A 25,224-nucleotide genomic window follows, 5' to 3' on the forward strand; every position below is an offset into this window, starting at 1 on the left:
ATCCATATCATATCATTTCACCTATAAACACATCAATATGCATCTCTGATAAAATTTGTTTAAAAAATAACATAACCACCATGCCATTATCTCACCTAACAAAGTAAAAATAATGCCTTTATTATCAACTAATAACCAGTCCACATTCACCAAATTATACCAACTGTCCCAATATGTCTTTTTACAGTTGGTTTGTTTGACTCAAGATCCAAATTAGGTCCAAAAACATGGCTATGTATTGTAAGTCCCTTTTATACTCTAACAGTCCTTCTCCATCTAATTTAGTTGTGGTTTTTTTTTCATTTTATTTAAAATAGCTCTCCAATGTCTCTGGTTAATGGGAAATAGTCATAGAAAGGACTCTCTAGCTACAGAGATATTAAAGGTAAGAGTTATAGGTGAAACATTAATAAGTTTGGGATATTAAAAATCAGAATGACTATACAACACAAATTAAATTTTGTAGGAATCCAGTCCAGTTATTTTACAAAAAAGTCACTGCTGTAATCAAGTATTATCTGCCTAGAAGCTGGGACTTATATAACTATGCTCCTTTCTCCTTCTCATAATAACCTGTCATAGAAACCTCTTCTCTCATATTACCTATAGTCCTCTCTAATAACCAAGTTGGGAAACCTTTCCAGGTATGACTCAAAATCTAGAAGCCTTAAAAAAAAAAAGACTAGTGAATTCAAAGAGGAAAAACATCTACATGACAAAAGATAATAAAGTTAAAAGACCAATAACAAAGTCAGGAAATATTATCAATTCGTATCACAAAAAGCAAATCTCATGGGAAGCAGATGTAGCTCAAGCAGTTGAGGACCTGCTTCCTACATTTGAGGTCCCAGGTTTGATACCCGGTAATTCCTAAAAACAACAAACAAACAAACAAGAAAACAACTCAGGTTGCCATTGCAGCTCAATGTTTGAGTGCCAGCTTCCCACATACAAGGTCCTGGATTCAATCCCTGGTCCCAGTACCTTAAACAAAATAAAACAAAACAAAAAGGAAATCTCATATCAGTGAGACCATACAACATGCATCCTTTTGTGCCTGGCTTATTTCACTAAACATAATAACCTCAAGTTTCCTCCACGTTGTCATGTTCTTCCCCAATTCACTGCTTCTTTTAGCTGAATAGTGTTCCATTGTATATATCATATTTTGTTTAAGTGTGATGAGTAGAGCTATGGAGTTGGACTATGAAGGATAGGTAGGTGGGAGATGGAACGTGGGTTGAAAAGGGAAGGGTTGGGAAGCGGACTTGGCCCAGTGGTTAGGGCGTCCGTCTACCACATGGGAGGTCCACGGTTCAAACCCCGCGCCTCCATGACCCGTGTGGAGCTGGCCCAAGTGCAGTGCTGATGTGAAGGAGTGCCGAGCCATGCAGAGATGTCCCCGCGTAGGGGAGCCCCAAGCGCAAGGAGGGTGCCCTGTAAGGAGAGCCGCCCAGCGTGAAAGAAAGTGCAGCCTTCCCAGGAATGGCACTGCACACATGGAGAGCTGACACAACAAGATGATGCAACAAAAAAGAAACACAGATTCCCATGCCGCTGACAACAACAGAAGCGGATGAAGAAGATGCAGCAAATAGACACAGAGAACAGACCACAGGGGTGGGGGGTTCAGGGGGAAGAGGAGAGAAATAAATAAATAAAATAAATCTTTGGGAAAAAAAAAAGAAAAGGGGGGGGTCATGATGGATTTATGTATGTAGAATGTTTAATAAGGCCAACTGTAAATAAGTCATAATGGGAAAGCGGACTTGGCCCAGTGGTTAGGGCATCCATCTACCACATAGGAGGTCCATGGTTCAAACCCTGGGCCTCCTTGACCCGTGTGGAACTGGCCCATGTGCAGTGATGATGCGCGCAAGAAGTGTCGTGCCATGCAGGGATGTCCTCCGCGTAGGGGAGCCCCACACGCAAGGAGTGTGCCCTGTAAGGAGAGCCGCCCAGCGTGAAAGAAAGTGCAGCCTGCCTAAGAATGGTGCCACCCACATGGAGAGCTGACACAAGAAGATGATGCAACAACAACAAAAAAGAAACACAGATTCCTGTGCCGCTGACAACAACAGAAGCGGACAAAGAAGAAAGACGCAGCAAATAGATATAGAGAACAGACAACCGGGGCAGGGGATGTGGGCGGGGAAGGGGAGAGAAATAAATAAATAAATCTTAAAAAAAAAATAAGTCGTAATGGATGGAGTTGATGGTAACACATTACAATGAGTATAACAAACACTGCTGATTCGTGGATATGATTGTGGCTGAAATGAGTAGTCCTAGGGAGGTTAATGTGAGCTGGAGGAAAGCTAGAGGATAATCTAGGGTCTGTATAACAGTGATTTTGGTGGTAGAGGAGGATTGTGGTTGATAACATAAATACAGAAATATTCTTCTACTAAAGGTATTAAGAATATGGTAATACATGGGAAAACATCACTAAATTAACTTACAGAATATAGTTAACAATAATGTTGTATTATTTTTGTAGCAAAAGCCAAGAAAGTACTCTATCAATGCTAAAAATAAAAATAAGAAAATGGGATTTAGTTTTTTGATACATGAATATAATTAAGTATTTTTTTCCATCTTCATTTTCTTCATGAACAAGGAGACCCTGATCATGTCTTTTAACCAATTTATGTTCATCTGCACATTGTTCTAAGTACTGGAGGAGCAACTGAGTTGGTTTTTAGGAAAGGGTTTTTAGGAATATGGAAAGTATGAAAATTAGTATGTTCACTCTACAACTGAGTTGGTTTTTAGGATTACTTTGTGATAAAAGTACCTGGACAGAATTTTTTGGAGAAATGCTTCCATAACTTGTTAAGCTGCCTTTTGTATGTTATTTTATTTTTTGAATTTGAGATAAAGTTTACTTTAAAAAAAGAAATACAACAGCAAATCTATTTTAAAAAGAGCTCCTCTAAATTGACAATAAAAAGCCAACAACCCAAAAAATGGAGTAAAGGCTAGAGACAGGTCACAGAAAAGGAAATTCAAATGACTCAAACAAATATAAAAATGTTCAACTTCACTCATAAGAAAAATACAAAATAAAACTATACTGACATACTCTCTTTTACCCAGCATTCTTTCAAAAATCCAAGTATTATTTTTGTGTTGGCAATGCTGTGAGGAAACAGGCATTCTCAAATATTATTATTTGGCATGCAAATACAAACCCTATAGAAAGGATTTGACAATATCAACTAAAATTACATATACATATAACCTCTGAATCACCAATTCCATTTCTAGAAATTTAACCTACAGATATATGCACAGGTGGGAAATTATATTTGTTCATGGGCAATCAGTGCAGCATTATTTGCAATAACAAAAGACCAGAAACAATCAAATGTCCACCAATAAGGGACTTAAGAAATAAAGTGTGGATCTTCTATACATGGCATATCATATAATGGTAAAAAAAAAAATGAAGACGCTCTATGTACTGGTGTGAGAAGATCATTCAGATGTATTATTAAATGAAGGCAAGGTATAAAACAACACATATATCACATGCTACCTTTTGTATGAAAAGGAGGAAAATAAGAATATAAGTTTGTGTTTTTCTTGACATACATACAAACTCTGGGAATATACCTGAGAAATTAATAACAGGGATTACTAGGATTGTTGGATATAAAGGTGGTCACTCAGCTAAAGATCACATTTCCTAGACTCCCTGACTGCTAGTAGAGCTAGTAACTAAGAACTGACCAATGGAATAAGAGCAGAAGTGATGTGTTCAACTTCTGGTGATCCTGTTTTCCCTCTTACTGCAGGCTAGAATATGACATAGTAATGTTGAACCAGCTTCTACCATATGGATTAGGACCATAGTCTAGGAGATGGCAGAATGTGGAACAGTTACCTACGCACTCTGGACTGCTTTTCCACCTCAAGGACTATCATGCTAGAAAAGCTATACTTCTACCTTGACTGTGTCACTGTGTTTAGGGTCTGTTACAGTAACTTTGCTAACGCAGAAAATGATGTCTAAAAATGAGTTACTACAGTATAAAAAACTATACTGTGGCACTGGTTTAGCAGCTGCCAGCGTAGAACAGTAAAAAAATAGATAATGCAGATTGGAAAGCTGGGAACTCTTTTACAGTGGAGCAAAACATTTGCTAAATTTGCTACCTTGGATCACTTGGAAGAATGACCCTGTGTCAGCTGAACTGGTACATTTAAGGGAAGTGGTTAGAAATAGAATGTTGTGTGTTGATTGCTTCTTGCTCCTTTTAGTAAGCTACTACAAGAGAGATGAAAACAGCCAATTGGCCAGTTTGCAAGTAGAAGTGGAAGGAAATATTGTTTGCTAAGGGCACAGAGTTCTTTCTGAGTTCTGCAATATAAAATATTTGAGACTCCAATAATTTAAGACTGTGAGACAAGAAAAGCCAAATGCTTCTGTATCCCAAAGCAGGAGATAAGAACATCTGTCAAAACCTCTAGGAAGAGTCTCCAGTTAAGTATTCTTGGCCAGTACCAGCCAGCCCAGTTGCAAAGATCAGATCCAGGGCATCACTTCAAGGAAATTGCCATTAAAATGAGGGAGAATGGAATAGACCACAGAGACTAGAATCCATAGACTTAAAAACTATGACCCAGAAGAGGTCTTTGGCAGTGGATATGTATATACATATACATATACATATACATGTACATATACATACATATACACACACACACACACACACACACACGGAACTGGCTAGAAGCAATGAGACCAGAAGTCTATTAAGGTTCGAGGGGTCTGCATTATCATATGACTGGCCTGGAAAGCCTAAAGGGCCAAAGTGGTGCTGATGCAAAGTACCAGAAATCTGTTGGCTTTTATAAAGGGTATTTACTTGGGGTGAAAGCTTACAGTTACAAGGCCCTAAAGAGTCCAACTCAAGGTTGCTTTCTCACCAAAGTCAGTTGCCATGTGTTGAAGCAAGATGATTGCTGATCTCTACCTGGTCTCTCCTTCCTGGGCTTGCTCTTCCTGATCTCAGCTGTAGGCTGACCTAGGGCTTGTCTCCCAGGGCTTCCTATATCAATGTCTGGCATAGGGCTCATTTCTTTTCAGGCCTTCTCAGCTGCTCTGGTTTCTTCACAAGATCAGCTGCAACTACCAAGTGAATGGTTCCTCCCCCTGGGGCTTCAGCTGGTTGTGCCTTCTCCTTTCTGTCACATGACAGGATCAAAATGACAAGATTCTTTCCTCTATGTGTCTTCTTGAGTGTCCACTTACATTGGCCCACTGACAGGGCGGGGACTCAACTGAATTACACCTTACTGACATAGCCCAATCAGAAACCCTAAATTGATTTTTATCAAATAAACTTAATCAGAGGCCCCTCACTCAATTTAATACAATCAAAAAAAGGAAGAGATTACAAACATAATCTTTCTCTTTCTGGCATTCATAAATAATCTCAAGCTGTCACAGCCCCCAACCCACACCAGCAGAAAATACGTTATAAAATTGTACAGCCTTAAGAAAGGCACACTCCCCAATGCTCATTTCAGATGTAGTTTTGGAGGAAAGTAAATAAAGAACCCTCTGCAAAGACAGAACCGATGGCCATGGAGGAAAATGGAAAAGAGGGTTGTAGACAGAAACATGCTGCTCTGCCAGAGCAAGGAGTCTTTGCAATCCCTGTCCAGCAGAGTTTCATTGTCGTTCTGGACCAATGACTTCTTGTATTCCTTATTCTTCCCTTTTTCCAATAGGAGTTTTGAATTGTGTTTGAATTGAACTGATTTGAATTGAATTTCCATATTGCAATTATAAAGTAGGAATGAGAGGACTCTATTCATTTACAGGTTGTCAGACCAAGAAGAACCGTGTCCTGATCCAACATAAAGAATTACACCTCATTCAGAAAGCCTGGGTTTTAGGCGGGAGGCACTAACTAGATGAGAGCTAAGCTAGCTCCCTTGGGGTTGGAGGAGTGTGTTCTACATGTGGGAAGATAAGTACATAGGGATACCTGGGTGGCCAGAGGGGCAGATTTAAGCAGAGTGCTAATTTTTCCTAAAATCCATTCTTCCTGTTCTTATCTGTAATTGAAGTCCCAGAATGTTAAATGGTCACATGGTCACCCCATTACAGGCTGCATTTCCCAGTCTTCTTTCCTGTTAGGTCTTCCATTGAGATTAAGAACTTGACCGTGAGCTGTGGGAAGTGATATATACAACAGTGGATATAATTTCACTCTTCCTATAGGCTGGCATGCTTTGAACGGTGAGCTGCTTTGAACATGCAAACAAGAAAAACACCTTAGAATAGTACAAAAAAACAACTTTTAATATGTTGGGACAGTAAGAGAGAAGAACCAGGGGTGCTGAATGATTGTGTAAGACAGGGTAGCCCATCCACCTTCACCACCTGTCTGCCTCTAGCCTGTTACATGAGAAAGAATCTTCTATCCTCCTTGAGCCACTGTATTTCTATATCTTCATAATAGCCATTTAGCATGAACCCTAACTAATATAATATCTCCTTAGAATTTTTAGCTTTTGAACCATGAGTATTTTGGAAAAAAATTTTAAGTAATATTAATGTTTAAAAAAATGCCAGGATCCCAATAAAAATGTTCATTTTTTGGACTCTATAATATTATTTCTGAGACTCAAGACTGAATACATGTTCCAAATACAGAAAAACATATATGCAAGAAAGTATTCACTACAACTCCAAAATGTAGAGGAGCAGTAAACAAACAACACAATATATTAGAAATATATTAAATTTTCCATATAAACTTATAAGATACCATTAGCATACATATGTTCCTAAAGAAGAAAAAGTAGAATAGAAAAAGTTAAATATTTTATCATAGAAGAAACAGTGAAATTCAAAATAGAAGACAGATCCATAAGTCAAACAGGGACAAATGATCCCAGAAAAAAGTTTTATGTACTAATCAACATTTGACAAGCTCAGTAACATCACATTTAAATAAAGACTCTATAGGCCTCTAGACAGAATAGACTTCTCCAAAACAAAATTAACATCATAGGACAGCAGAATACAATCAAAAGCATCCTAAGAGACAGAAAGTAGTACTCAAGATTCTCATACCCAGCTAAGTGTAAATATTATTTTAAACATGCAAGATCTCAGAATCTCAGGACCCACGATCGTTTTGTGAAAAACAAACAAAAAGAACAACAGAAAAACCCCACAAATGTTTGATTGCAAAACCCAGCAAACCAAAAAGTGAAAAATTTAAAAATTAAATCAGGAACTAAGGATGGAATCAGCCATAGTTTATAAACTATACAGGAAGCAGACTTGGCCCAATGGATAGGGCGTCCGCTAACCACATGGGAGGTCCACGGTTCAAACCCCAGGCCTCCTTGACCCGTGTGGAGGTGGCCCATGTGCAATGCTGATGCGTACAAGGAGTGCCCTGCAATGCAGGGGTGTCCCCTGCGTAGGGGAGCCCCATGCGCAAGGAGCGTGCCCCATAAGGAGAGCCACCCAGCGCGAAAGAAAGTGCAGCTTGCCTAAGAATGGCGCTGCACACATGGAGAGCTGACACAAGAAGATGACGCAACAAAAAGAAACACAAATTCCTGGTGCCGTTGATAAGGATAGAAGCGGTTCCAGAAGAACACACAATGAATGGACACAGAGAGCAGATAACTGGGGGGGGGGGGGGGGTAATAAATTAAAAATAAATAAATCTTAAAAAAAAAAAAGAACTATAAGTGGTCAATGAATCCATTTAAATATACAACTTAAGACTTAAATGGAACTATAGTTAGAAAGCTAAATTTCATAAACCTTGGTAATATAAAGGTGATGATAAAGATAAAACTATTAAAAAACAACAGAGGAAATAGAGGAGAGGATCTGGAAAAAATTATAAGATAACAGGTACTTCTAAGGTTGAAACAATTAAAAAAAAAAACAGTGACACCTCTACAGGATTTATGCACTATGTTCTATTTGTTATTCTCAATTAAAAAAAAAAAAGATACAATATCACCATAATTTCAAGATCCTTTTCCTTAACTTTGGAGGAATATTTCAGAAACTAATACCACTGTGAAAATTCCTCGAGTTTCATTAACTCTTTTCTTTTTTTTTATTTTTTATGAGAAAAACTTTAATGCTGCAAGAGGTTCCAGACCATTCATGAAAATCTGTTGTACAATCATGTTTTACCCAAGAAAATGTTGACTATGCTAAAAAAATCACAGATAAAGCATTTTTTGAAAAGTAAAATATAGATAACAAAAGTTGGATCACAGGAAACTAAGATAATCTCATATTTCTTTAGTAATAATTCTATTTCCACAGGTCTTTGAATGTTATGCCAACTTGTACCAGAGTTCTTCTTATATAGAAGTAGAAATTAAGTTTAATATATTTCATTAAAATACCATTTGATGAAATTAAATCTTCACAAAATATGATCCTATTTTTGAAAAATTATTTCTATTCTAGGATGACATTCACTGAATATTGACAATGAGCATCTGGGAGGATTACGATCTGGGAGGATTTTTAAAAATAGTTTTGTACTTTTCAGTTTTGTGTAAATTTTAGATGATGAGCATGTATTTTTCCACAAACAATAAATTTCATGTTCTCAAAAGATGATGCCCACGAAAGATTATGAATATGAAAACTACTACTAAATTTTAAAAGTATAGGATATAAAACTTCTCAAAATTTTAATTGTGCTTCATGGATTAGGGATAGCTTCCCCAATGTGAAATAAAATTAAGTTATTTTTATGATGAAAAATATCCATAATAACTAATAGTTTTGCTGCTTCTGCTGAAAATTCTCTTTCTGTTACCCCAAATAAGAAATGATCCAGTTTTAAAAACATTTAGTCTTTTTGCCTATCTGGGCAAGGAGATAATTATCAAGACTTAGGGTAAACAAAGATCACAAATTATCTAATCAAACAAACTTAACAACAGTATTGCTATAGACTGAAAGCAAAAATATAGCTTGGCTTTTGTGACATTAGACATAATGTCATTATACAGGATGTGGTTGAAACAAAAATACCACCTCCTGAGGCCTAAACAGTATCGTCGATGACCTTGGAAAGGCATCTGTTTTTTGTAACACAACCTTTATCTCTGAGGACTCTGTATATATCTATGTTATATACAGACCAGCTGGTATGTATTTGTTGCCATCCCCACATGTTTATATGCCACATACCGAACTTGGTTCTCCAAGAAGTGCATGTACCGGTAAAGCAGGGTGTAGGAAGGAGAGAGAATGCCCACGGATTTCATACGTGCGCCGCGTTCCAGCTCGCTTTCCACCGGCATGTTGGCGAAGCAGGCCAGGCCATAGAAGGGCCCCTTTCGGAAATAGCTAAAATACACCAAATAGATAGCATGGCTCCAAATCAGAGGAAGAAATTTTGTTTTAATTTTTTTTTCTCCTTTGAGATGCAGTCCCAAACAAAATAAATTAACTGTGTCCAATGCACTAAATGACAAAGTTCAGCCTTAAACCAAAAGTCTTCAGGACCTCAGAGGAAAAATTAGTCTAAGCCAGGCAACCTCACAGATGAGATAACCAAGGCCCAAAGGGATTATGGAATTTGCCACGGGTCATCCACCTAGCATTAGGACTTGATCAATAGCCCACAACCATGGATGCATACCTTCTCCTCTCTAGCATCCTAACTAATGATTTTATGGGGGTGCCAGGACAAAGATTAATCTTCAGGCCCACTGAGAACTAGTACTCTATTTTATTAGTATAAACAATGTGGATTTTTCCCCACTTCCTGAGTATGTGATAATTTCAATAAAGCATATGATCACAGCTGTCATTTCATTTCCTTCCCCATTTTTATACCGTATTAGTCATGGTTCAGCCCAATGATGAGATTAGAACTACTTTGTTACTTTTAAGTTCTTTCCATTTGCACCTCATAAAAGCCTTAACATTGGCCTTGCTTCAAAGTTCCAATTTCAAATTTTAGCACATAAATGTTTTAATTTAACCCAACTGAACTACAGCTCCATTCTTTCATAAAAGCAAAACTCAAGTGAGGTCCATTTTATTTTCCCAGAAAGTGAGACAACCTCTATGATAGAAGTTCTTAACTTTTTAGGGTCATAAAATCTGTTGAGAACCTGATGAAAGCTAAGCAACTTCTTGCTAGAAAAATTGATATAAACTCAAACTCTGTGTATATATGTGTCTGTGTGTGTGTAGTATTCAGGGCATTTACATATACCCCCAACAGATCTCGCTGATAAAAGCCCTTATGCCAACGGGAAATTTCTAGGAAGAGCAAATGGTATGCAAAAGGCTTAAGATCAGAAGTACTCACATGAAATCAGACTGAATTTTATGAGACCCACTGGCCATAGATTTGAACTCAACCCCTTCAAGGTCAATATCTTGAGGTAAGCACCATTCTACCATGTTTCCTGTGGAAAAGGGAGGATTCAAATTAATAGAAACAAAATCATTCAAGAAAAGGGCTTACCACATGTGGCTTCTCATTAAATGTGCTGTCTGATTCAGAACCACCAAGATGTTGAAGTGGCCCATCTCAATCCATCACTCACATGCTGGCAGGGTTTTTGAGTTACTCCAGAGGGCCTGAAGAGGGCATTAAAAGGAATTTCTGTTCACTGCTTTCAAATGAACAGAGTTTTCCCTTCCAGTGAAGGTGCCATCTTTGATTCCACCATTCTGCTTAACCACATCCAAACCCTCCTTTCACAACCTCACTTCTCTTGAGTATTCTCTATCCCTTTTCCTCATCTCTTATTCTGTCCTTAACCTTTTGAGATCTAGCTTCTATTCTGCCTTTCTATAGTCACTATTGACTTTGACAAATCCAAAACCTCTTTATAAAAAAAGATCCTCATTTGCACTGACCTCTCCATGGCATTTGATAATTCCTCTAAAATGTATCCTCTTTTCCCTTGATTCCTATGATGGTATACTATTTTGGTTCTTTTCCTACTTCTCAGATCAATGTAGCTCTGCTTCCTTCCCTTACTCTCCCCAAGTAAAACAGAGTGAAGTTCTTTCCCAAAGTTCATCCATCAGTTCTTAGATTCCAGGATTTAGGGGCTCATTATTAATTATAATTTTTCCCAAGTTTCTACTGAACTAGACATTGGAAATACAAAGTTAAATAAGACATAGTCTCTGACCTTAAATAGATTATAGTCCAGAGAGGAGATAAACAAGGAAATAAGGGTGGTCAGTGCTATGACAGAGGTTAACATAGGATTTTATCATGATGATTGTGAGTATCTATGAGAACGGGGAATCAGAGGATTGCACAATAGTAGAGTTACCTCTCCTAAAGGATTGAGGGACTGCTTAGTCTCCATTGTTTTCAAGCTTATTCAAATTTTTCAAAATAAAAATACTAAGCAGCTTGCAAGATTTCATTTTAGAACAAACTTCTTATCAACACTCCAAACTCCAAACCTTTGAAAGCTATTTCAAAGCATTAGAAATACCGTGAATAATCCCAGCCAACAATGCTGTCAGATAACTGTTTGGGGCATCAGAGGTGCCTGGAATGCAGTCCATCTAAGCACAACCCAGTCTCAGGATTCTGCAAACATCAAAGAGGATTATCCAATTCCATATTCAACAGCTTGAGTACTTTCAAACATCTTATTTTCAAAAGAGGAATTACAATTCTGACCAACTATTCAATTAGCTAAAACATGAAAAGGGGGATGAAGATTTCACAAAACAGAAAAGCGACAAGTTTTGTCAGGGTTATGATGAGAAAAAGCACATTCTATTCAGATAAAGAGGTGAACTTGGGAATAAGTTCCCCTACATCCCTGTATTTTCCCCCAAACATCCATGTTTATTATCCCCCCACTCCAGCAGGATTTTTTTTTTTAAATATGTGGAGGTCTTCAGAATACCTAAGAAAACTTAAAAAGGTATCTACCCCAGATCTACAGAATTACAATCTCTACAGTAGGTAGGACCTGACAATTTGTCAGCTGCCCCTTCCCCCAGCCCCGCCTGCCACATGGGAGATTCTGCTGATAAGTACCAGAGCCTAGAGCCAATGCTAGGGCCTCTGTGTACAGGGAACTCGCCCTTATAATAGCAAGCAGATGGACGGTAAAGTAAGGGCCAGCCTGGCAGAGCCGCCATGACCCTCACATAGACTCTGTCCTCTTCTCACCCACCTAACCTGCTTCTTCTAGTACCTGCTGACTTGTTTCCCACATGCCACTCCTTAATGGGCTTGCCTAGCTCTAATTTTGTTAGCTTTGTTAAAAAAGATATATTTATTTATTCCAACCCTACCCCCACCGCACCCCCGTTGTCTGCTCTCAGTGTCCATTCATAATGTGTTTTTCTGTGTCTGCTTGTATTCTCATTAGGTGACTCTGGAAACCGATCCTGGGACCTTCCAGAGTGGGAGAGAGGCGATTACTCTCTTATGCCACCTCAGCTCCCTGTTCTGCTACATCTTCTTATTTTCTCTCCTCTGTGTCTCTTGTTGCCTCATCTTGCTGCACCAGCTCTCTGTGTTGGCCGGCATTCCTGCACTAGGCAGCACTCCTACGCAGGGTGGCACTTGTACGCGGGGTGGCATTCCGGCGAGGGCTGGCTTTCTGCGTAGGCCAGCTTGCCGCACAGGCCAGCTTACCCTCAACAGGAGGCCCTGGGCATCAAACCCTGGACCTCCTATATGGTAGATGGGAGTCCAACTGATTGAGCCACATCCATTTCCCTCTAATTTAGTTTCTTCCCTCCAAAAAAAACAAGTGTATTTTGAGTAAATTTTGTATAGAAATAAAACAGAAATATATATAAGTACATAAACCACAACTATAAAGCCCAATGGATTTTCCCAGAGTGAACACACCTGGATAAATAGTACCCAGCTCAAGAAATGGAATATTATCCTCACATCAGAAGCCTCCTTTGTAACCCCTACTAGTCATTAACCTTCTCTCAAGAGTACCTATTATCTGAGATCTAATACCATAAATTAGCCCTGCCTTTTCTGATATTTAGATAAATGCAATGAGAGTTCACATTCTATTGTATCTGTCTTCTTTTGCTCAATATTCTTTTGTTCTTTATTGCTCAATATTTGCCCAGCATGCAAGATTCATGCATGTTGCTGCATGTACCAATAGTCTGTTCATTACTTCCATCATATGCACGTAACATTATTTATCTACTTTACTGTTGATGTACATTTAGGTTTTTGGCTTGGAGATATTCCAAATCACACTGCTGTAAATAATCCTTTACTTGTCATTTGGTGAACTATAAATGTGTTCACCAAATGAACTACAGCCACATGTACACCTGGCTATCCTATGTTTCTCAGAATTCAGTTCCTTGGATGTTTCCAGATGAAATTTGGAGGGTGGAAGTGAAGCAATAGTTATGTTGCTTTTACACCCAGAAAATTGATGCAGAGCATCAGACAGCTCACATGTGTATTGACTACCTGCAGGCTCATCGCATTGGACAGGGTCAGCAGCCAAGCGTGCCGCTGCTGCAGGCACCTTCCTTGGATTGTCCTTCAGTGACAACAGCCAGAACTGACTCCTTAGGCAGATGTGTGTTTAGTTCCAGGACTAAGAGTGCCAGTTTCTCTTGTAGGATACCCACACCATCAAAGTTGGAAGGTGAGAGACTGACACATGTTTCTGTCCATCCCTAAGAGTTCTAGCTTGTTCTCTTCCGCTAGTTCCACATCTATCTTCTACCTTTAACTGCCTGCCCTGTAGACTTCAAGCTCCTTCATCAGATGTGAAGACAGTAAGACCCTAACATGGACTGTTTAACTAGTGCCCACAACTGTGTAAAATCAAATCCCTGCAATACACACACACAAATATGTATGTATATATCTCCCAATGGTTCTGTTTCTCTGACTGAACCCTGACTGAGATAATATGCACTTATTTCCACTAACTATATACCTAGCTATAGAATTGCTTGAAAAATGTTTTACCTTGGAGAGCTTCCAGGAAAGATGGTAGAGTAGGGAGCTCAAGGACATACTCCTCCTACAAAAACAGCTAGTGAACAGGCAGAAATTTTCTGAAACAACATTTCTGGGGCTTGAGGAGACAGGGGAGCACTGTACAAAATCCAGGAAAGAGTGGGATAGGGAAACTGAGAGACTGTAGCAAAAAACTGAGTGAATTGTTCCCACGGCAGTAGCCAGGACCCACCCCCCACCCTCAAGGTTTGCTTTGGGTGTAGTCCATGGTTAGCTGCCAAGGATGGAGATGGGCATGAAGGTCTTCCTCTCCAGGAATGGGGTGGAGGGAACTCAGTCAAGTGCTGAGCATGGCTTCTAATCAGCAAGTTTGGACTGATGGCTTCCAGCTTTGAAACACGGTTCTAGCCTGCTTTGATCGGGGATCTCCACAGCCACTGTTTCAACAGAGCTCAATGAAGGCTGGAAAATATACTCTCTCCTTAAGGCTGCAGGGAAAGGTTTGCCAAAGATGAAGATCTGCTCTGCAGGCCAGGAAACTTCAGCATGGGGGAGATGGGAGAAAAGAAAAAAAAAAAAGGCTTTTTATCAACTTTCCTAACCCTTTCCCTAGGACCCTCTGGGACAGATCTGTATTCCGTTCATGGGACAGTGGCCCTGTTTTGATCAGCTCTGATCAGTTAAACATGGGCAATTCTAAAGATCTAGAATATGTTGAACCAAGTTTCAAAGGAGGGACATAACAGAAAGCCAATCAACAATAAGACTCTAGGCAAGAGACAGAAACCAACCATCAGGGTAAAGTACATCAAGATAAATCAGATGCCTAGACATGAACAAAAAATTATGAGCCATAGTAAGAAACAGGAAAACATGGTCTAGTCATAGCAATAAATTAAAAAGCCAGAAGGGACACATAATTTGGAAAAACTAATCAAAATTGTTCGAACAAATCTTCTAAATCAATTTAAGAACATGAAGGAAAATATGGCTAAAAAGATAAAGGCTATAAAGAAGACATTGGGTGAACATAAAGAGGAATTTGAAAGCATGCAAAGAAAAATAACAGAACTTACAAGAATGAAAGGCATGATAGATGAGATTAAAAATAGACTAGAGGCATACAACAGCAGACTTAAACAGGCAGAAGAAAGGATCAGTGAACCTGAAGACAGACCATCTGAAATCTTACATTCAGAAGAAAAGATAGAGAAAACAATGGAAAAAAATTAACAGTGTCTCAGGGAATCAAAAGAAAACATGAGGGAAGCGGACTTGGCCCAGTGGTTAGGGCATTCGTCTACCACATGGGAGGTCTGCAGTTCAAACCCTGGGCCTCCTTGACCCATGTGGAGCTGGCCCATGAGCAGTGCTGATGCACACAAGGAGTGCCGTGCCACACAGGGGTATCCCCGTGCAGGGGAGACCCATGCTCAAGGAGTGTGCCCCGTAAGGAAAGCCGCCCAGCATGAAAGAAAGTGCAGCCTGCCCAGGAATGGTGCCACTCACACAGAGAGTTGACACAACAAGATGATGCAACAAAAAGAAACACAGATTCCCATGCCACTGACAACAGAAGCGGACAAAGAAGATGACGCAGCTAACAGACACAGAGAACAGACAACTGGGGTGGGGGGGAAGGGAAATCAATCAATCAATCAATCAATCTTAAAAAAAAAAAAAAAGAAAACATGAAGCACATGAACATATGTGTCATTGGTGCCCCAGAGGAGAAGAGCAAGAAAAGGGGAAGAAAGAATATTTGAGGAATTAATGGCCAAAAATGTCCCAACTCTTATGAAAGACATAAATATACATATCCGAGAAGTACAACATACTCCAGATGGGATACATCCAAACAGACCTACTCCAAAACACATACTCATCAGAATGTCAAATGCCATAGACAAAGAGAAAATTCTGAAAACAGTAAGAAAAAAGGTATTCACAACATACAAGGGACACTTAATAAGTGCCTATATCTCAGCAGAAACCATGGAGGTGAGAAGGCAGTGGTGTGATATATTTAAGATACTGAAAGGGAAAAACTGCAAGCCAAGAATTCTTTATCCAGCAAAACTATCTTTCAAAAATGAGGGAGAGATTAAAATATTTACAGATAAAAAGAAACAGAGAGTTTGTAAACAAGATGCTGTCCAACAGGAAATACTAAAGAGAGTTCTGAAGGCTAAAAGGAAAAGATGAGAGAGGGGCTAGGAGGAGAGTGTAGAAATGAAGGTTATCAGTAAGGGTGACTAAAAGGGTAAAGAGAAAGACAAAAATAAGATAGAACATATAAAATCTGAAGGATAAAATGGCTGAAATAAGTACAGCCTTTACAGTAATAACATGGAATGTTAATGGACTGAACTCCCCAATCAGAAGACACAGATTGGCAGAATGGATTTAAAAAACATAATCCATCTATATGCTATCTACAAGAGACTCAACTCAGACCCAAGGACACAAATAGGTTGAAAGTAAAAGGCTGAAAATAGATATTCCAAGCAAACAGTAACCAAAAATAGCTGGCATAAAGCTATACTAATATTGGGCAAAATGGACTTTAAATGCAAAACTGCTGTAAGAGACAAAGAATAACACTAAATATTAATAAAAGGAGCAATTTACCAAGAATAAATAGATGCCTCTACAGTAATTGTTGCAGAGTTCAATTTGCTACTCTCATCAATAGGTAGAACACCTAGACAGAAGATCAACAGGGAAACAGAATTTGAATAGTATGATAAATGAAATAGACCTAACAGATATATACAGAACACTGAGCCCCAAAACAAAATATGCATTCTTGTTAATGTTCATGGATTATTCTTCAGGATAGACCAATGCTGGGTCACAAAACAGGTCTCAATAAGTTTTAAAAGACTAAAATTAAACAAAACACTTTCTTGGATCATAATGAAGTTGGAAATCAACTTCATTAGAGAACTGGAAAATTCAGAAGTATATGGAGGTTAAACAACAGACTCAAACAACCAGGGTTCAAACAAGAAATTGCATGAGAAATCAGTAAATAACTCGAAATAAATGAAAATGAGAACACAACAGATCAATACTTATGGGATGCAGCAAAGGCAGTGCTGAGAGGGAAATTTATACCCTTAAACGCCTACATTAAAAAAATGAAAGAGCTAAAATCAAACACCTAACTGCACATCTGAAAGAATAAAAAAAAAAAAAAAATAGCAGAGTAATCCCAAAGCAAACAGAAGGAAAAAATAACAAAAATCAGAGCAGAAATAAATGAACTTGAGAAGAGGGGAGAAAAAAAAATAGAATTAACAAAACAAAAGTTGGTTCTTTGAGAGAAAGTCAAAATTGACAAACTCTTAGCTAGACTGGCAAAGAAAAAAAGAGATAAAATCAGAAAGGAGAAGGGAGACAGTACAACTGACCCCATAGATATAAAAATGATCATAATATTATGAACTATATGTGAACAAATTAGAAAACTTAGATAAAATGGACAATTTCCTAGAAACATACACTGTGGCAGTTTGATATTGTTTATGAATTCCAAAAATAAATATCGGGTTATGTTTGTGAATTGCTCTGGGCATATTAGATTGTATTGGATTCAGAGGTTTCACTTTTAGTTGATTAAATTATGATTAGAACTTTGATTGGGCCACATCAGTAGGAGTCAAGTCCTTGCCCCCTTGGTGGGTGGGGACTCACAGAGAAGACCACATGGCAGAGGACTTAGTTGGAGGTTTTTGATGCTGAAGCTCCAGGAAGTAAGCACACAGGAGAAGAACACAGAGGAACAGAGATGGCTTCACAGACACAGCAGAGGCCCCAAGAAGACAAAGAGCTTGGTAGTCTACAGCTGACCTTGGGGAGAGACCAGAGCAGTGAGCCCAGGAATAAAAGAGCCCCAGGGGAGAGAAGAGACAGATGATATTGGAAGAAGCTGGGACCACACAGCATTAAGAGGAAGACGGCTGAACCCTCGCAGATATCACCTACCTGCTCTAACACATGGCAACAGACTGTGGTGAGTGAAGTAACATGCCTTATGGCCTGGTAACTGTAAGCGTCTACCCTAAATAAATACCCTTTATAAAAGCCAATGGATTTCTCATATTTTGTACCAGCACCCCTTTGGCTGATTAATACACACATGAACAAACTACACTGACTCTAGCAGAAAGAAAAGACCTCAACAAACCAATCACAAGTAAAAAGATTGAAACAGTCATTAAAAACTTCCCAAAAAAGAAAATTCCAGGACCAGAGGGCCTCACAGTTGAATCCAACCAAATATTCCAAGAGTTAATACCATTTCTGCTCAAACTCTACCCAAAAATTTAAGAGGAAGGACACCACCTAACCCATTCTATGAAGCCTATGCTATCCTAATATCAAAGCCAGACAAAGATACTACAAGAAAACAAAATTACAGACCAAGCTCTCCGAGGAATATAGATGCAGAAATCCACCAAACAAACAAAAACTCTGAAAATCAAATCCAACAGCACATTAAAAGGATTATACACCATGATCATGTGGGTTTTATCCAAGGTATGCAAGGATGGTGTAGCAGTTTGATATTATTGATGAATTCCAAAAAGAAATATTGGATTATGTTTGTAAACTGATCTTTTCCTCTGGGCATATTAGATTACATTGGATTCAGAAGTTTATCTGATTAAGTAATCAAGTAAAGAGGTTTACTTAATCAGGTAAACCTCTTGTGCCAGTAGTCCTCATTAAAGAGTGGGGACTCACAGATAAAAGGCATGGCAAAGGACAGAGTTGGAGGGTTTTTAATGTTAGAGTTTTGATGTTGGAGGTTGATGCTGAAGCCTTAAGCTGGAGCCCCAGGGAGAGAGACAGAGCTGTTCCATTTGCCTGGTAGTCTACAGCTAAACTTGTGGAGAAAACAGAGGAGCTGAACTGAGAGGAACCCAGGAAGCCTGAACCCTCGCAGATGTTGGCAGCCATCTTGCTCGAACATGTGAAAACAGACTTTGGTGACGGAAGTAACTTATGCTTCATAGCCTGGTATCTATAAGCTCCTACCCCAAATAAATACCCTATATAAAAACCAACCAATTCCTGGTATTTTGCATCAGCACCCCTTTGGCTGACTAATACAGATGGTTCAACACAAGAAAATTAATTAATGTAATATACCACATTAACAAATCAAAAGGGAAAAAACTGATCTTCTCAATTGATGCAGTAAAGGCATCTGACAAAATCCAGCATCCTTTATTAATAAAAACACTTCAGAAGATAGGAATAGAAGTATAGCTCCTCAACACAGTAAGAGCATATATGAAAAGCCCACATCTATCACCATACTCAATGGTGAAAAACTGAAAGCTTTCCCTCTAAGATCAGAAAGAAGAAAATAACACTGTTATTCAACATTGTGCTAGAAGCTCTACTAAAACAGGCAAGAAAAATAAAATAAAAGGCATCCAAATTAAAATGGAAAAAGTAAATTTTCACTCTTTGCAGATGACATTATCCTATATTTAGAAAGTCCCCCAAAAATCTATAACAAAGCTACTAGGGTTAAGAAATGAGTTCCACAAAGTGGTGGGATACAAAATCAACACATAAAAAGTGGTAGTATTTCTTTACAATAGTAATGAGCAATCTGAGGAGAAAATCAAGAAAAAGAATTCTATTTACAATTTCAACGAAAAGAATCAAATATCCAGGAATAAAATTAACTAAGCATGTAAAGGACTTGTAACTAGCATACCAAAAAACATTGCTAAAAGAAGTAAAAGAAGACCTAAATAAATGGAAAGAAAGTCTGTGCTCATGGATTGGAAGACTAAATATTATTAAGATGTTCATTCTACCCAAACTGATTTAGAGATTCAATGCAATCCCAATCAAAATTGCAACAGCCTTAGCAATGAAAGAAAAAATGGATAAATGGTACACTTTTGTACTTCAAAGGAGTTTGCCAGGAAGGTGAAAAGGCATCCTACTCAATGGGAGAAAATTTTCAGAAACCATATATCCAAGGGTTTGATTTCTATGTTATATAAAGAGATCATACGACTAAACAATAAAAAGGCAAGCAATCCAATTTTAGAATGGGCAAAAGACTTAAATAGACATTTTTCCAAAGAGGAAATACAAATGGCCAAAAAGCAATGAATAGATGTTCAACTTCACTAGCTATTAGGGAAATGCAAATCAAAACTGCAATTAGATATCATTTCACATCTACTAGATTGGTCACTATTAAAAAAACAAAAAACTACAAGTGTTAGAGAGGGTGGGATGAAATAGTAACACATATTCACTGCTGGTGAGAATGTAAAATGGTACAGCCACTGTGGAAGACAGTTTGGCAGTTCCTCAGGAAGCTAAGTATAGAATTGCTACATGACCTGGCAATCCCACTACTAGGTATATATTCAGAAGAACAGAAAGCAGGAACACAAACAGGCACTTGCACATCATGTTCATAGTGGCATTATTCACAATTGCCAAAAGATGGAAACAACCCAAGTGCCCATCAACCAATGAATGGATAAACAAAATGTGGTATATACGTACGATGGAATATTATTCAGTTGTAAGAACAAATCAAGTCCTAATGCACATGACAGCATGGATCAACCTTGAGGACTTTATGTTGAGTGTAATCATACAAATATTGTACGATCTCACTAATAGGGACTAATTATAATGAGCAAACTCGTGGAGTTAAAATCTAGAATACCAGTTACCAGGAGATAAAATGAGGTTAGAGAATGGGGAGCTGATGCATAATTTGTGCAGAATTTTTAATAAGGTTAGTTGTAAATGTTTGGAAATGGATAAAGGTGATGATAGCTCATCATGAGTGTGATTAACAGTGCTGAACTGTTTGTGTGACTGTGTTTGAAAGGGGAATTTTGGGGTTGTACATTCACTAGTAGGAAAGCTAGAGGATGAAACATGGGACTTAGTAACTGTCAACCCTGTTGTGGATGATGAATGTGGTTAATAGTACAAATATAAGAATGTTCTTCCATGAACTAGAACAAATGTACATCACTATTACAAGGTTAATAAAAGGGTGTTATATGGGAAAAAACACACCTAACGTAAACTATAAGCTATAATTAATAATATTTTAATATTCTTTCATCAATTTTAACAAAGGTATCATCGTAGCAATGATTAAGTGTCAGTAATAGGAGGTATAATAGGTATAGGTTTTTCCTCTTGGAGCAATGAAAATGTTCTAAAATTTATTGGATTGTGGTGATGAATGCTGAGAGCCACTGAATGTACACTGTGGATGGATTGTACAGTGTATGAATAAAACTGCCTTTTAAAAAAAATGCTTTACATTACTGCAAACTCAGGAAATCTTTAATAATTCCCCAAAGGGTATTTCTCAAAGCTTATGTTAATAGGGTTTCTGAAAAAAAATTTTAAAAATTTATAAAACTTTTTTTTTTTTACAGCGAAACTATCTTGGGAAACACAAGGTTAAACAATGACACACAGGTTTCTTTTCTGCAGAACTTTAAAAGCCTTTAAGTTTGCCACTCTGCATTGTGAATCTCTATGAGATGAATACAGTACTTAACATTTCACAGAATTATTTGGCCAATGAACACTTTCTTTTCAAGGACCATCTTAAGGGACTAGTTTTATAGAAGACTAAAAAAAAAAAAAAGAAATGGTAGTCTGGTAGAAACTGCAGGTTGGTCCCCCAAATCCATTCTTCCCTTATAAGGAAAAGAACCCCTTATTTTTAGGTTGGCACAGAGCTATAGATAGCTATCTGAATAAATTCTGGCCAATGGGATATGGGTAGAAGAGATGCATATATAGTTTTCAGGATGTTCATTAAAGGGTGTGAACCTGCTGCCCTCTTTCTCCATCTTGCTACCTTAAGTGTAGAGGTGATGACAGGGTATCTTAAATCATGCAGACGTGGCTGTGTGCCTACAGAACATGGAATGGATGATGGGGCAAAAAGCCAATAAAAGCCTAGGTCCCTGGATGACCCCATAGATCTGTGCCAGCATTTCAGCCCTGGGCCACTATCTCCTGACTGTTACATGAAAAAGAAAAAAGTCATATCTTGATTAGGCCCCTGCTAATTTGGATCTCTGGTACTCATGGTTAAACCTATATCCTGAAATTTCCATTCTTCAGCCTGACTCTAAAAGCTCTCCTCCTTGTTCCTGTGTGTGGCCAATCTTTGTTCTACAGAAACTAAAAGAATCAAATGGAATGAGTGACACCCTTATAGTTCCATTCTTCACTTCTAGATGGATACAAGCCCCTCTGGGTTGGGAAGAAAGTTTTGTCAGGGTCTGGCCAGAGAATTATAGTTTGGTGCTCTGGCTCCAGCACACCACTCAGGAGGAACATTTCTGCTGACACACTCTGTATTAGTCAGCGAAATGGGTGCTGATGCAAAACACCAGAAAACTGCTGAGCATTATAAAGGGCATTTATTTGGGGTAGAACCTTACAGGTACCAGGCCATAAAGCATAAGTTACTTCCCTCACCGAAGTCTATTTGGAGCAAGATGACTGCTGACATCTGCGAGGGTTCAGGCTTCCTGGGTTCCTACATTCCTGGGGCTTCTTTTCTCTGGGTTCAAGGTTCCTCTCATCCTGGGGCTTGCTTCTCTTTCCTCTGTGTGCTGACTTCCCCAGGCTCCAGCTTAAGTCTTCAGCATCAAACTCCAACATCAAAACTCCAAAATCAGAAGCCCTCAACTCTGTCCTTTGCCATGCCTTTTATCTGTGAGTCCCCACCCACCAAGGGGACTCAACGCCCTAATCATAACTCAATCATGCCCAGGTACAGACCAGATTACAAACATAATCCAATATTTCTTTTTGGAATTCATCAATAATATCAAACTGCTACACACTCCTTCAATGAAAGGAAAGTATATAGAGCTACTAGGGCCTTGATCCCAGCCTATTATCTTCATTGTTTCAGGAATCTGTCTCCCCAGAACACATTAACTTCTTAAAGACAGGAACTGTGCTTGTTAATCTTCATATCCTCACATAGATATAGTGTATAGCATAAGATAGGCCAGGCCTTTTTTTTTAAACAGCTTTCTTGAAAACAGGCATGTTTTTTAAAAACCTAATTGATAAATAAATGTTAATCATCCTCGGGGTTAAAGATATTGTGGTTATGTAGGAAAATGTCCTTATTGCTAAGAGGATTATACACAAGTATTTAGGAGTGAAGCACTATCATGTCTGGAATTTCCTTTCAGATGGCTGCAAAGAAAACATATCTACATCTATACATCATCAGATCTGTTATAACAATTGCTGGATTCGTTCCAATGCAACTGACATACTGGAGCACAATGTGAACATAGGGAATTTCACATTTGCGTTTGCGAGACTTCAATCATAAGAAACACAAAGTGAATGCAGAAATCTGCACCCAGCTGAACTGAGCTATGTAGGAGCACACAAAACATGCAAACACACACAAACACACACCCCTCACACATCTACCATTACTTCAGTTCACTGTGGGTTATGAACCATGCCCATCCATACCGGGTGTTACAACTTTGCAGATTTCAGATACTTTCTCTTACTTTGTTAAAAACTGCCAAAAACAATATGCCAGAAATGGGTTGGTTTTTACAATGGGGATTTATTAATTTATAAGCTTACAGTTCTGGGGCTGAGAAATATGAATAAAGGTATCAAGCAACTTTCTCTCTCCCAAAACTGGCTACGATACTGGACTTCTCTGTCACATGGCAAGGCCCATGGAAGCATCTGCCAGTCTCTGCCTTCTCCTCCCAGCTCCTTGCTTTCAGCTTCTGTCTGTTCTGTGACTCTCTCTCAGCTTCTGTGGGTTCCTCTCTTAGCTGCTGTGTCTTTTTTCTGTCTCTGCAGCTCTGCTCCATCCATGTTCATCCCTTTTATTAAGGATTCCAATAAGAGGATTGAGACTCACCATGAGCCACATCCTACTGCAATAATCTAATCAAAAGGTCCCACCTACAATAGGTGTACACCCATAAGGATTAGCCTTAAGGACATAATTGTTTTCCTGGGGTCCACAAAAGCCTCAAACTACCACAATTTCCTCCCACTATTTCTTAATAACCCCCAGGACCACAACCCTTTCAACTTCAACTTCCATATGTAAACTTCTGGTCTTTTTTAAGGTAAAAGTGCCATATTTATTGAGTATTCATGTATTTTTTAATCAATAAGTGTAAAACATGCTATTGTTTGTATTTTTTTGTTGTTTTTTAAAGGGTCACTGGTGGAGTTTGACTGTTGTGTTCCTAGCCCCATTATTTCCATATGCCCTGTGGTTTTCAATGCATGATTTTTCATAGAGCTGTGAGTTTTAGGAACACTTATGCCACATTATGGCAGAACTCACCATATAAGGATAAAGTAAATGTAGCAAAATGTTAACAAACAGGGACTCTAAGGGAAAGATACATGGGTTTTCACTGTACTAGTCTTTTTTTTTTTTTTTTAAGATTTATTTATTTATTTAATTCCCCCCCCTCCCCTGGTTGTCTGTTCTTGGTGTCTGTTTGCTGCGTCTTGTTTCTTTGTCCGCTTCTGTTGTCGTCAGCGGCACGGGAAGTGTGGGCGGCGCCATTCCTGGGCAGGCTGCTCTTTCTTTTCTCGCTGGGCGGCTTTCCTCACGGGCGCACTCCTTGCACGTGGGGCTCCCCCACGTGGGGGACACCCTTGTGTGGCACGGCACTCCTTGCGCGCATCAGCACTGCGCATGGGCCAGCTCCACACGGGTCAAGGAGGCCCGGGGTTTGAACCGCGGACCTCCCATATGGTAGACGGACGCCCTAACCACTGGGCCAAAGTCCGTTTCCCCTGTACTAGTCTTTTAACCTTCCTGAAGTTAAATATTTCAATATACAATGTGGGGAGAAATAATTGAAATAATAGAGATGTGAAAAAAATAAGGTAAATATAAAGGATTTTGGAAAAACAAAAAAAATAACTGAGGCAATGCATTCATGCTAGTAGGGGAATGAAGATGGATCATGGCTAATGGTTATCCCTTAGCAGAAATATTGTGCTATTTTCAGAAATTGCAAACTGATTTCTTAAAAAGGAAAATAATTTTGCAAAGATAGCAATCCTTATAGTGAGCCATTTAATGCCAGAAATACTTCACAATGAACACTACCTATTCCAGGCCCAGTCTTCACATCTTCGGTTTTCCAAATAGCCTTGCCAAACTTTGAAAACACTGCCAGGAAGACTTTCACAGAAGGGG

At 38.7% G+C, this 25,224-nt stretch overlaps 1 protein-coding gene across 2 annotated transcripts in view; it reads right to left on the reverse strand.

Moving 5' to 3' along the window:
• The window catches only part of DENND11 (DENN domain containing 11), a 50,671-nt gene that overhangs the window by 18,489 nt on the left and 6,958 nt on the right, over positions 1 to 25,224 (reverse strand). For both annotated transcript variants that reach the window (XR_009185898.1, XM_004458473.4), the window contains exons 2-3: positions 10,338 to 10,437; positions 9,206 to 9,364 (exon numbers count right to left, since the gene is read on the reverse strand). Coding sequence is in view for 1 of the 2 variants with exons in the window: in XM_004458473.4 (XP_004458530.1) it covers positions 9,206 to 9,364; positions 10,338 to 10,437 (259 nt within the window). In the remaining variant the exon portion in view is untranslated. The remainder of the gene's footprint in view (positions 1 to 9,205; positions 9,365 to 10,337; positions 10,438 to 25,224) is intronic.

This window comes from Dasypus novemcinctus, chromosome 5 (assembly GCF_030445035.2).
Source record: "Dasypus novemcinctus isolate mDasNov1 chromosome 5, mDasNov1.1.hap2, whole genome shotgun sequence".
NCBI classification, from domain to species: Eukaryota; Metazoa; Chordata; class Mammalia; order Cingulata; family Dasypodidae; genus Dasypus; species Dasypus novemcinctus.